Raw genomic sequence first — 14,025 nt, 5'->3', positions numbered from 1 at the left:
TCTCCTCCTTCTGGATGTCCTTTAGATTTTTCTATTCCTGTCTGTAGGTTTTTGGTAACTTGCCATCTAGGACATGCATATTTCTCTTAGACTGTTTATGGCAGTGGCTTTCCTTATCATTTTCTATAAATATATGAGAACATATTATATTTATTTTGGTTCACAACTTAAAAAAATCTAGATGATCTCAGGCCTCTGGGGAGCCTATGGAGTGGTCTAGAGATTGAAAGTTCCAGACAGGAGACTGAGGGGAAGCCTCTATTTTCACTTCATTTTCCCACTGAACTCCAGGATTTTTCTAATAAGAAAATGGGGCTCCTTCCCATCCCTAAAGAAGTGATGGGGGATTAAGGAGTTAATGTTCATAAGCCTTAAGATGAATCTTACCTAATAAAAGTATCAACATGTTGATGATTTTTAAAGTTCCTTAGTAAGAAAAGGAATCTGTTTCAACTTTCACGGGGATTTTGTTCCCACTGAGATGTTCTTTCCATCTTTTTTTTTTTTTTTTAAACCACCTAAAGCTGTTTCCATATTTGCCTCTATGCCTAACAAAAATCTGACTATTCTATAATAGCAGTGTGCTGAGAGCCATCGCAGGCTCAAATTAATCCAGAACGGTACTGTCTATATTCTCTAAAATCAGAAATAAAAGTAGCTTTTTCAGATTTGAAGGGCTAAACTGAAATCGGATTTGGTGATTTGAATCTAGCACAGAGCGTCTCTTTAAAAGATTTCTTTCTTTTTTTTTTTTTTCTAAAGAGGTTTCTGAGTTGAAAAGTAAGTGTAGGTAGGTTAGAAATGATACTGCTTAATATAAACAGCATGTTGATTTACCAATGTTATCCTATGCCTGACATTTCTTTAACTCTTGACTGTCATAGATGCTTATAGAAGTAATTTCTTCTGCTCTGTAACATATTTGCCTGGCAGAATGGAGAGTAGCCAACAACATAATTAATACTGAGTCCCCACCTTTGCCCCCCTGAAACTGCTGCAAAGCCTCATTGAAAAGGCCCAGTGTTCTGGTTTTGAATGGCAATTTTCTCCACCCATTTGAAACCACTTATAAGAAGGTGGCTTTTGTATGCTCCAAAGATGTCTGTAGCTTTCATTTGCTTCTCAGACTATTATTTTATCTCTGTATCCTGAAAGTGACTTGGATTCATTTTTTTCCCTTTTTTTTTGAAGCATTTTACAACTTTAAAAAATAAGATCACACTTTCAGTTAGGAGAATATATATGTCAAGGAAATCTACACAGTGTATATTCTGAAAACTTAAAAAAATTTAGAACCTGATTCAAACCATAGACTTAGACTTTGAAGGCCGTATTTTTAACATGGTTCTGTACTGCAACCTAGAATTAGTCTTGCTTTTTAATGATAGTATTTCATTCCGAAATAATCTTCGGCTGATGCTCCATTCTTTTGTGCCAATTCATGTTCAAAGACAGTAATTCCCACTATGTATGATTGTTTACGTTGATTCTCATCCCAGCTTGGCTGCTTATTAGATTGGTGACCTTGGACTAGTGATTTAATCTCTCAACAAATCCATGTCCTCATCTTCAAATAAAAGTTATAGTATCTTCGGCCGGGTGTGGTGGCTCACACCTGTAATCCCAGCACTTTGGGAGGCTGAGGCAGGCAGATCACCTGAGGTTAGGAGTCGAGACCAGCCTGACCAACATGGAGAAACCTAGTCTCTCCTAAAAAAAAAAAAAAAAAATTAGCCGGGTGTTGGGGCGCATGTCTGTAATCCCAGCTACTCGGGAGGCTGAGGCAGGAGAATGGCTTGAACCTGGGAGGCAGAGGTTTTGGTGAGTTGAGATCATGCCATTGCAATCCAGCCTGGGCAACAAAAGTGAAACTCTGTCTCAAAAAAAAAAAAATATATATATATATATGTATATTTATATATATAGTATATATATTTATATATGCATATTATATATAGTATATATATTTATATATGTATATATAAAATACATATATATATAGTATCTTCATCATGGGATGTTGCAAAGATGCAATGACCTAACATATTTAAAATGCTTATGCCAGGCATGGTGGCTCATGCCTGTAGTCTCAGCACTTTGGAAGGCTGAGGCAGGTGGATCGCTTGAGCACAGGAGTTTGAGAACAAGCTGGGTAACATGGCAAAACCCTGTCTCTACAAAATATACGATAATTAGCCAGGCATGGTGGCACATGCCTATAGTCCCAGCTACTTGGGAGGCTGAGGTGGGAGGATCACCAAGCCCGAGGAGGTTGAGGCTGCAGTGAGCTGAGATGGCACCACTGCACTCCAGCCTGGGCAACAGAGTGAGACCCTGTCTCAAAAATAAAACAGGCTGGGTGCGGTGGCTCACGCCTGTAATCCAAGTACTTTGGGAGGCCGAGGTGGGTAGATCACGAGGTCAGAAGATTGAGACCCTCTTGGCTGACACAGTGAAATCCGGTCTCTACTAAAAATACAAAAAATTAGCCGGTGGTGGTGGGTGCCTGTAATCCCAGCTACTGAGGAGGCTGAGGCGGGAGAATGGCGTGAACCCGGGATGCGGAGCTTGCAGTGAGCCGAGACCACACCACTGCACTCCAGCCTGGGCGACAGAGCGAGACTCCGTCTCAAAAAATAAATAAATAAATAAAACAAATAAAATGCTTATTAGGGTACTGGTACATAGAGAATAACTAATAAGTGGTATTTGTTTTCTTATTCACATTCTGTCTTTCAACATTGACTAGACAAAGGCTATATGTGTCTTAAGGTAATTTGCTCCCCTTTACTAGTAAATACTTAATTTAGTCTTTTTTTTTTTTGACCATGTCTAATATACTTGGTCTCACGACAAATTCTCCATCAATCAGTGGTGGTGAAGACAGCAACATGTACCCTATTTCTTTTTTTGCTCTTTCTTGGTCAGATTTATTTGTGCTGTCTGTGTATGGTATTTGAATATTTGAAACACTGTTGGCTAAGGGCCATGTCCTTTTGGTCTCTGAGGCTATTTCATAAAGATAACCTAGAACTCCTAGGAAACTTAGGGACGACCTTGCCCAACTCCTCATTTAAGAGATTAGAGGCCGGGTGTAGTGGCTCATGCCTGTAATCCTAGCACTTTGGGAGACCGAGGCGGGTGGATCACTTGAGGTCTGGAGTTCAAAACCAGCCTGGCCAACATGCTGAAACCCTGTCTCTACTAAAAATATAACAATTAGACGGGCGTGGTGGCAGGCACCTTTAATCCCAGCTACTTGGAGGCTGAGGCAGGAGAATCACTTGAACCGGAGAGGTGGAGGTTGCAATGAGCCGAGAGAGCAAGACTCTATCTCAACAACAACAACAACAACAAAAAAAAAAAAAAAAAAAAAAGAAAAAGAAAAAGAGAGAGAGAGATATTAGAACACTAAGGCCTAGAGAGGTTAAATGTTGCACCTAAGGTCAGAGGTAGAATGGCTACTCAGACCTCCAGCATCCTCATCGTATTCTCTTAACACAAACACAATCAGCCCCTGCCCAGAAAAAAAAAGAATAATAGCTTGCTTATCTTTCTCCAAGCAAAACGGCGACTCCTCCATAATAGTGTTTTTGGTAGGAATATCTTTATTTATGTTTACACAAATGCCTTAAACCCAATATACCCTTAACAAATATTTTGTGAATGACGATATCATCTCCGTGGACCTATAAATTCAGTATATAACAATAAAAGCTAACATTTTTCTAAACCCTTTCTATGTGCCCAGCACTATTCTAAATGCTTTAGATGTATTCTCTTTTCAACTTCACAACAACTTTATGAGATAGGTACTACTATTATTGTCCTCGTTTTCCAGAGGTATCAAAAGTTTAGATAACTTGCCTAGTCTTATCACCAGCATTTGCTGGAGTCAGGATTCAAACCCAAGCACTCTGGCCTCATAGCTGGCGCTTTTAATTCCCTGTCTACCATTGTTCAAGTACCCCATCCAACGAGGGCATTCAGGGGTGAGCATTCTGAGCTTGACACAGATTCTGTTAGTTTGTATTTTTCCATTAGTATTAAAAGTGGATTCATTAGGGCCCCATTTCTGTGGCTTAACACCAATTACGTAAAATAAAGCAGGTTTTAGGCAGGTAGTGAAATAAGGTAAAATGAAAAGGCTCTGGCATTCCCTCTTTTTTTTTTTTTAACTTAGGAAAGAATTCAAAGTATGCAATTATTTTGCTTAGATACAAAGGATTTCTAAAGCTGAAGAATTAAATTCCTTAAGTGATTAACCTAGCTTTGCTCTGCCTATTTCTAATTCAATTACAGGATATAATGGACAGGGTCACATTTATCCAATAGCATTGGGATATGTTTAAATTTGGACTCATTTTATGGCACACATGATTTTCTGGTCTTGTGTGATAGTTCCAGAAAGAGAGGATGCCTGGGGAATGACAAATCCCTGTAAGCTGGATGGTGATGGGGGAGGCAGAGAGACCACTTGATGAGAGCCCCTGCTTGAGGATTTATCGTTCTCCCAGCTCTCTCACTGCTCATGTCCACTGAGAGTAAAAGTTTAAATGGCTCACTAATGTTCCACAATAATTTTTCCTGACCACATTTAAACTTGTGCTTTAGTTTGAATTCATCGCAAACATGCCTCTAAAGCCTGGTCTTGGATGGGGGAGTGAAAACGCATTTTGAGGTCCCTGTTGGGAAAGAGTGGATGAATTTCCCATGACTAAAGCTATCTCTCAGCTTGTGAGCATCTTAATATAACTCAGCCTGGGATGCAGTACTGTCATGTTAGCTGCGAGCCCTTAGAGCCCTTAAAGCTAGTGCCAGACTTAGGGTAATTATATTTCAACAGAGGAAAGAAACTTAAACACAAAAGTCATTGTGGATGAAGATTATACCCTTTTTGTCAGTCTCTTAATTATATGTGCCTATTCTTTTTTTTTTTTTTTTTTTTTTGAGACAGAATTTCACTCTTGTTGCCCAGGCTGGAGTGCAATGGTGCAATATTGGCTCACTGCAACCTCTGCCTCCCAGATTCAAGCGATTCTCTTGCCTCAGCCTCCCAAGTAGCTGGGATTACAGGCATGTGTCATCATGCCTGGTTAATTTTGTATTTTTAGTAGAGATGGGGTTTTGCCATGTTGGTCAGGCAGGTCTTGAACTCCTGACCTCAGGTGATCTGCCTGCCTCGGCTTCCCAAAGTGCTGGGATTACAGGCATGAGCCACTGCACCCAGCCTATTCTTGGTAGATTTTTATAGGGCTGCAAGAAAATGGCAAGAATACCTTCCCTAACCCATTATTTTATAGAGGAAGAACTTCAAGTTTCAGGTTAGGTAATATTTCTAAAGTCATACTGTTATTTAGGGGGAGAATGATGACCAATTATGATCATTAATAAAAATATGTTTTTAAAGAACTTACTGTGTCTTAGGCACTGGACATGCCCTTTCCTTGTCTTGTTTCATTTCATCCTTACAACCAAGCTGTACAGTATCCTTTGTTGTTAGCTTTATCTTACCGATGAGTAAACTGAGACCAAGAGGTCAAGAGAGGTCACACTGCCAACAAGAGGCGGATTGGGGATGTAAGTACTGACCCCTTTATGGCCACAGCTAAAGGCTCGACAGAATAAATGACAATGATTCTGAAACCAGGGTCCTCTCTGCTTGTAGTGGAGTTTCTGATTAGCAAGACAGGTTCCTCATTTTGACTGTGAATCAGAGTTTCCAGTGTACTCTTCTGTGGAAGAGGTTGAGCAACGTAATATGTTGCAAATGGAAATAGTAGTTTAAACGCTAATTCGAAAGAGGGCCTTTTACTACAAATGAAGTGAAAACAGATGGTGGTAAATAGAGAGCATTTGGCCTGGGTGCAAGAGCAAGCACTCATCAGGCTTGAGTTTGTGGAAATGAAACCTAACAACATGCTTTGCTTGCTTTTACCCTCCAGTGTCATCCCTCACGAGCGGAGAATATTAACCATATTGCAGTGGCTCACCCTGCCAGACAGTGAGAGGTATTTGTTTCTCTCTTTCTTCTTTCTTCAGTACATTTCCATCTTAACTTAGAATTGCATGAAACACTAGACTGTGGAATAGAAGCACACCCAATGTTTGGAATTAAAAGTTTTGTGGTTCTTAGCCTTAAGTGTTACTTCCCTAAGAAGGATACAATAGACTTTGGTTATTGGGTCCATTTAATTACTGGATTACTGCAGCTATTAATTCTGTCCACTACAGCAGAGCCGAAGGAAGTTTCTGGCTTTGATAAATGAACCAGCAGCATCCCAAGGATTGCAGAAGTATCGAGAGAGACGCTTGTCTGTAATGGAGTTAGTTGTTCTTTCAGGCTTCGGATTGCACAGCCCATGTGAATTACCACCAGGCTCTGTTACCTTGAGGGTCAAGGACCCGAGTACATGTTCAAGTTTTCCTTTGTGACTTTTGAGTCCTGAAGGTGGTTCCAGGCAGTTACCACAGATGGGGTGGTGGTCATAGAAGCAATAGGGAAAAAAAAAAGTTTTCCATGCTAATATGAATAGTAGTTAAAGGATAAATTAAATTTGAGAACATTTTTTAAAAGTGTGTTTTTTAAAAATATGTGATATTTTTTGTTACATGTGGTTTAGGAGAGATTCTGAACCTTCCAATTTTCTTATAGGCCTTCAGTCTATGCCTTCTATTCTGAACAACCTGATTTCTCTGGACACAAATATGGCCCTTTCGGCCCTGAGGTTAGTGGTTTAGCATCTGCCTGAGAAGAACCTTTGGCCCTGGGCTACCTGACCTACTGACCTTATTTCAGGATTTGTATAAAGTCTGGACTGATGTTTGTATCTACAAGGTTTACGCAAAGTCAAATAACTACAGGACTAAAAATATTTTTTTGAAAATCTTAAAACTACCTGTTTCTCTTATAGGAGCTTCATTTCAGATTGCTTTGATATTTAAATAATAATATATCCTGAACTTGATGTTAACAGGAAATGGGGTATATTCTAGTCTTGTGGGCGTCAGTTGGAGGGTGAACAGTCAGGAAGGGTTGGCATTTGCCTTCAATGGGATAGGCATGGAAAAAAATCTTGAGATGAAACCTGCAATACAGAACATTGTAAATGAATTTCAGCACCCTTAAATGATTAGGCAATTTAGAGAGGGTAGATCAGCTCAGCAGCTCCAATAACCTTAGCAGATATAATCCAGTCAATCTGGCATAAGTTACGGTAATGGACTCTTTTGAATTTAATACATTTTGGCAGAGATATATATACTGTGAAATTGTCACCACACTCAAGATATGAACATATTCATCATCCCCCAAAGTAACGTAAATTCTCGAGAGAAATATACCGCTAAATGAATCTGCTTATTCAGAGCAAGGTGAGTTTTTTTTAATTTTTTTTTGAGATGGAGTATTGCTCTACCACCTAGGCTGGAGTGCAGTGGTGCGATCTTGACTCACTGCAACCTCTGCCTCCCAGGTTCAAGTGATTCTCCTGTCTCAGCCTCTCAAGTAACTGGGATTACAGGCGTGCACCACCATACCCGGCTAATTTTTGTATTTTCAGTAGAGCCAGGTTTCTGCCATGTTGGCCAGGCTGGTCTCGAACTCCTGACCTCAGGTGATCCACCTGCCTTGGCCTCCCAAAGTGCTGGGATTATAAGCATGAGCCACCACACCCAGCCGAGGGTGACATATTTTTATCAAAGACTCAGCCATCATCGTGGAAGGCAATCTGTAAGGTAGTATCCAGTATAATTTCAAATTCAGAAGGTGGGAAAGGAATGGCTAGAAACGTTCCCACATTTCAGCATAGATAGTAAAAAATACGATGGAGTTTGCAAATCTAAACTTTTACGTATTTTTAAATATTTAAGTAGCCTAGTAACCCATAGCATACTGCTGACTATAATTACGTTCATTGTTTTCAGATGAATTAGAGATAAGGTAAACATATCTTGCTTTAAGTATTTTTGACAAATTGCAGCATGTAACCAAGGAGTCATAAGTGTTTCTAAATGCTTTGACATCAATACAGAGGTGATTTATTTAAGCACTAGTAACTAATAGCTACGTAAAACCATTCTTAGTTTGTCTTAAATCATTAAACTTATATAAGTCAGATGCTCTTTTTCTGTCCCTTTGAAGTTTAACTCGTCTTGTATGATTGTGAAACACAAATGATAAAATGAGATAAACATCTGCATGCACGAAGCCAGTAAACAACACCTAAGGAAGAATGGCTGTTTTATCTTTAGGATGACTTTCTTGGAGATTCACCTAAAGGGAACAAAAGGAACCACATTTTATCAAAATGTTCACAAAACAAAACAAAACACCTAAGCAGTTCCATGTTCCCTACTTAAAAGTTTGACTTCTTGGGTAATAATATCCCGTCAAAGAACCTGTGGGGTAAGCAAAACAGGGATTGGTATAGCCATTCTTTTAAAAGTAGGACTCTGGGCCGGGCGCGGTGGCTCACACCTGTAATCCCAGCACTTTGGGAGGCCGAGGCGGGCGGATCACAAGGTCAGGAGATCGATACCACGGTGAAACCCCGTCTCTACTAAAAATACAAAAAATTAGCCGGGCGCGGTTGTGGGCGCCTGTAGTCCCAGCTACTCGGGAGGCTGAGGCAAGAGAATGGCGTGAACCCGGGAGGCGGAGCTTGCAGTGAGCCGAGATCGCGCCACTGCACTCCAGCCTGGGCGACAGAGCGAGACTCCGTCTCAAAAAAAAAAAAAAAAAAAAAAAAAAAAAAGTAGGACTCTGGTACTTTCGCTTGACTGCTAAGTAGAGAATTTGAAGACAGCACCACAGAACTTTTGACTCCCAGACCACAGTCCCTTCTATGGAACCATTTAACCCTCCTTCAGTCCAGGAGATAAGCAAAGTGGTCAGTTAATAACTATGTTCAAATTATACAGAACATTTTATTTATGGCAAAAGTTGGCTTTTAATAATACAAGTGAGGTATAACTCAAACTTTAAAAGTTATATGGCTTGATGATAAATGTTCTTAATCAATAAACATCTTTAGGTTTCTAATACGTGTAGTTCAGTTACAATTACATGCATGAAAGTATATGTTTGTGTGAATTAAGAAACAAACACGTTTTTTTGAAAGTACTGAGTAGCAATAAATGAAGCAGGATACAGGATGCTTTAATTTCCTATAATAATTTTTCTATGCCCAGGGTTGCTCATAAATATATAAACAGAGATTTTTCCTATAGTACCTTTGAATTAAGAGTTGAAAGTACTCATGTTATGTTTTTTTTCAGTATTACTACTTCTTGCAGCTAGGGTATTTTCATATGTCTACTGGGTAAACTCATCCATCCCTCATTCCAATTGGGTATCTTGGAGTATATCTTCAGTAATGGTAATCTGATAACCTGGTCATTTTCTTCTCATAAGGGAAAGGATATTTTCAGATTTCAATTATTTCTCATCTAGTTCTAGGAATCTTATTTTAACTGAAAGAAAAACAAAATTGTTTACACTTTTAAAACATGAAACCAAAGCAAGTCAGCAAAAGTTCTCTTCTATTGTAAGCTAATTGTTTTATATACCTATGTATCCTATATGCCTACCTATATATCATTATTTACACTTATTATACATGAAAAGATTATAACATACTGGTTGAAAGATTATTTTAAAATCAGTAACATATCTTTTACATGTAAGAAAATAACATATTTGAAATTTCATTGAAATGATTTTCACTAGCAAAATGTTATATGCTACAATAAGATGAATTCCGTTGAAATTTGTGCTTTATTTGCTAAATATTTGAGTACACATTTTTTCAGGATGATTCTCAAAAGCTATTAAATGAGATGACCAAACATTGAGCTAATAGCTTCAAGAAATGGTGTATTGCTCCTGGTTTCAGAGTGTAATGGTGAATGTTAAAAAATATGCTTGCTTTTGATTATTGGCGCAATCTTTTTCTTTTTGACCTTCTATGCTTTTTCTGTGACCCCTTGTTCGGCTGCTCTTCCGGGCCTAGAGTCAGAGCTTTGGCTGGCTAGTCTCTACCTTCAGATGGCAAAGTATCCTGAAATGCAGGGAAATTTGCACCTGTACCTCCCATCCTCTTAATAACCTCAGGCTAAAATTTCTAAATTCAGGCTAAAGTATGGCTGGTCAGTGAAAACTTAGCTCTCATCTACCTCTAACATTTGAAGAAGGAAATACATGCAATATAATCACTGGATGAAAACCCAGTTTGACTAAACCCTACTCTTCTGCTCCTCTAACCTGCTGCAATCGGAAGGGCTCACCTTTGGAGTCTTTGGAATGTTGAGGTCTCTTGCAAATGGCATAGAGTTTGATGGGCCGACTTGAACGCTAGCAGAATGTATTCGGTGACCATGAAATGGAAAATCTTCTTTTACTTTTGCTGCTTTTCTTATGGAGATTTGCCTAAAACTAGGAGCATTAAAAAACAAACAAACAAAACCAAAGTCTTTGGGGCTGTCTTTTGATCGCTCTAGCGGAGAGAGAGGATGAGACAGAAACAGAAGTGCCTTTGCCGTGGCTTGCCCTGGAAACAGTGAAATCGCATGGCAGATGTTCCCCTTCTTGGATACACTAACATTGTTCCTCCTCCTGCCCCTTCCTGCATCTGAATGGCTCTCAAGACAGTCCTCCCGAGAGAAGTCAGTGAGGTAGACAGCAAGGCTTGCTGCTTTAATTCACCTTTGCACCATCAGCAAATCAGGGGCCTGTTTTTCCTCCAGCATTTGGAAATCCCAAAAGGTTATCTTCAGTTTATGTGTCGACTTTACTGCTCTCTGGATTTTCAAAACAAAATCCATAGCATGCAACTCCCCTTAAAAGCAGGTTTCTGATAGCAAGAGCATAAGTAGACTCTTTCTTGGTCTGTATATACCAAGACAAAAAAGAGATGACTTTTTGATGACTTTTTAGATTTTACCTAATTTTAAAAGAGACTTTAACTTAAAGTTCCTCTGTACTAAAAACCTCAGTTGTCAGTGAGTTCTCTCCTGCTGAAAATCCTGATTTGTGGGAGTACGTTTATGATTAAGGAGGATCGCTTATTATTTATGTTTCATTCCATCCTTGGTTTTAAAATTTTTCACTGGATCCTTGCCAATGAAGGTGACAGTTGCTTTGACATATTTGCTGGCGTGAACAGAAAGATGCCTGTCAGATTCTGAATTGGAAACACTTACATGAACCTCATTGTCATCTTGAAATGACCAAGTGGCTAGTATTTGGCCTACTTTTAAGTTAGTTCTTTATAAATGGAGAGCTTTTCATAACCAAAAACCAGTCTCTCCCTAATGCAGGAGTTATGGAATACAGAGCTTGTCTAATGTCACCTTCACATACATCCACAAATATCAGCCAAAAGAAACCCACATGACTAGATTTTCTTGAATTGGATTCTTGTTCTCAGCGAAGAAGCTGTGACAGCAGCATCAACATCAATTTAGGAGGCTTCTCTCCATGGAGTTCCTCTAAGCATCCATCCCTCATTCCAATTTTTTCTCACTTAAGGAGACTTAGTTATTCTAACTGAGACTCTGCTCATCCCAGATGGGAAAGTGTAAGCTTTATATCTGACTCAGAGGGACAGACGACTTCTGAGTCCAGCCATCTCTATCCGCCAGTACAGGAGAGTAGTTATGGCTCACCTTTTACTCCGGCTAAGAGACCTAAGAGGAAAGTTGCCCCTAAGAGGAGACAGGAAAGACCAGTTGCTCCTCCAAAGAAAAGAAGAAGAAAAATACATAGGATGGATCATTATGCTGCGGAAACTCGTCAGGACAAAGTAAGTTTATCTATTGTTCCAAAGCTTTGTGGCGGGCAGGTCTGAGTTGAAGGTTGCCTTCAGTGCCTTGGTTGGAAAATCGGCTGAGCAAGTTTTAGAAAACTCTGGTGCGTTGACCTTGGCTTTGAGTCCAGAAGAATGTGGTACTTCAGAGGTTAACAGTGATGTGAAGACTGCCTGAACTCAACATGACAGAAAAAAAGAAGTCTTATCCTTTTTTTTTAAAGAGTTAGTTGCCCTAAAAACTAGTATTCACATTTAGGCTGGAGTGACTATTAAGATTGGTTTTGTTTGTGCTTATTCACAGAATCAGTCACATGGTTTGTGGCCCTGGTTCTTGAGAACAACCCTGCAAGGTAAAAGGGAGTATTCTCAAAGCCAATGTGGATTAGAACTCAATAGGAAGTTGGCTTAGATTAGGGGTCTGCAACTTCAGAGATCAGAAAAGGTGTAGATTGTAGAGAAGGAAATAGCTAAGACAGAAAGAAAGAGAAAATAATGGGTGGATAGAGTTGTATGTAATTTCCACAAGTAATGTCTACTCTTCCCAGTATGTTCAGAAGAGCCTGTCAGTTGTTGCTTTTACTAAAACCTTTGAATACCTCTGAGGCAGTATCTTATTTGTGATCCTCTGAACTGATCCCTAAGAAGTAGGTTCTGGATTTTACCTGAGTCATCCTGCTGAGTAAAGGAAAATAAGTCATTGCCAAAGATCAAAACATGTTGTGCATTTGGTATTTCTTTATCTAGACAGAGATCTTCAAGGAGAGCATGATTTTCTCGGAAGCAAATACCACTTTGTTCCACACCTATTAGTCCCTTCCGATTATATTACACATCTCTTTCTGAAACTTTCAACTGTGACTTCCTCCTTGGGATAGGACTTGAAATACTGACTCCTGTCATGAAGAATAAAACAAAAGTTTACACCTGATTTCCCTAATGAAATAATAAGAGGAAAGGTCTTGATTCATCCGAGAAGATGCTAGTGGAAGATGATATGTGTCTGAGTATAAATGATATTCACATCCCTTCTGTTCTTATCTTAATCATCTTGGGTATATGTATGTGACTGTGAGCTAAGCTATAAAATTTCATCTAAATATACTCCCTGTATCTTTCTATTCTTTGTCTGATGAGATGTTTCTTAAAAATCTTTCCATTGCACAGCTAAAGATGAAAGGGAGACGGAGAGCCTCTAGTATGTGAGAACATTCATGCTGTTAGAAACTTCCATTTGAAGTAAGAAAATGAGAGATGGATAATGTTTCTTAGGCTTTGGAAATGGTCTTCAGGAAAGAATTGGGTTTTCGTATTTTGTTAAAAAGAAGAAACCTTCTAGAACAAACTCATGGTTCATTTCTGTTTAAGTTAGGACTCTTATAGATTCTTGTTTCACTTAAAATCAGCTTTAAAAGAACTAAAGTGAGAAGTAATAATTTATTTCTTGGAATAGGTTCTTCTGTTAAGAATCTATTGCTTTCAGACGCCAACATTTAAATTACTTAGAACAAGATAGATCTCATTGTATTAGTGATATTCTAATTTATTATCCAGTGGAAGGTTATGATTTTAACCTCAGGACAGCTTTGCATTCACTTAGTGTCTATCTTCTTGCCATGGTTCAAAATCTAATGTGATTTCACTTAGGGAACTGTCCATCTGACTTTCTGTCATCAAAACTCTTGGATTTAAAGGATGCTGTCACATTTTAGAAAGTGATTTTATCTCTTACAGAATTTTCATTAACAATATTTTTGACATTTTTATATCAAAGAATCTTTAAAGGGATTGGATGAGGAGAGGTTTTAATTCTCTCAAAAGAATACAAATATAATGTGCTTAGATCAGATTTCCATTAAGAATGGCAGGTAAATCTCCCCAGACAAAGCTCTGCCTCTGGGCCGGAAGTTTTCTTTCCAAAATGTTCTAGGGGTAGAAGATCTATGAGAGACTGAAAGGGAAAGAAAGAAAACCCTGTGGGGACTAACTTGCTTCTTTTTCCCAGATGACAAATCCTCTGAGGGAAATTGACAAAATTGTGGGGCAATTAATGGATGGACTGAAACAACTAAAACTGCATCGGTGTGTCAATGTCATCTTTGTAGGAGACCATGGTAAAGCTTTGTTTTTTCTTTGCTAATAGGATAGATGGATAATGTTTCTGATCATATTGAGGAAAAGAATCCTTGCCCTTAGAAGCCGAGATTCCATTCTTAAC

At 38.9% G+C, this 14,025-nt stretch overlaps 1 protein-coding gene across 21 annotated transcripts in view; it reads left to right on the top strand.

Moving 5' to 3' along the window:
* ENPP2 (ectonucleotide pyrophosphatase/phosphodiesterase 2) overlaps positions 1-14,025 on the top strand; it is a 118,189-nt gene that overhangs the window by 67,511 nt on the left and 36,653 nt on the right. For 12 of the 21 annotated variants that reach the window (XM_073999341.1, XM_073999340.1, XM_045398628.2 and 9 more), the window contains 3 exons: positions 5,946-6,011; positions 6,656-6,728; positions 13,813-13,921. In XM_073999341.1, coding sequence (XP_073855442.1) covers positions 5,946-6,011; positions 6,656-6,728; positions 13,813-13,921 — 248 coding nt within the window. Of the gene's footprint in view, positions 1-5,945; positions 6,012-6,655; positions 6,729-11,648; positions 11,805-13,812; positions 13,922-14,025 lie in introns of all 21 variants that reach the window. The other 9 variants (XM_045398626.2, XM_045398624.2, XM_045398625.2 and 6 more) reach the window with 1 other exon arrangement.

Source organism: Macaca fascicularis, chromosome 8, assembly GCF_037993035.2.
Source record: "Macaca fascicularis isolate 582-1 chromosome 8, T2T-MFA8v1.1".
Lineage (NCBI taxonomy): Eukaryota > Metazoa > Chordata > Mammalia > Primates > Cercopithecidae > Macaca > Macaca fascicularis.
Note: the sequence above shows the minus strand (reverse complement) of the source record. Positions and strands in the feature narration are given on the sequence as shown.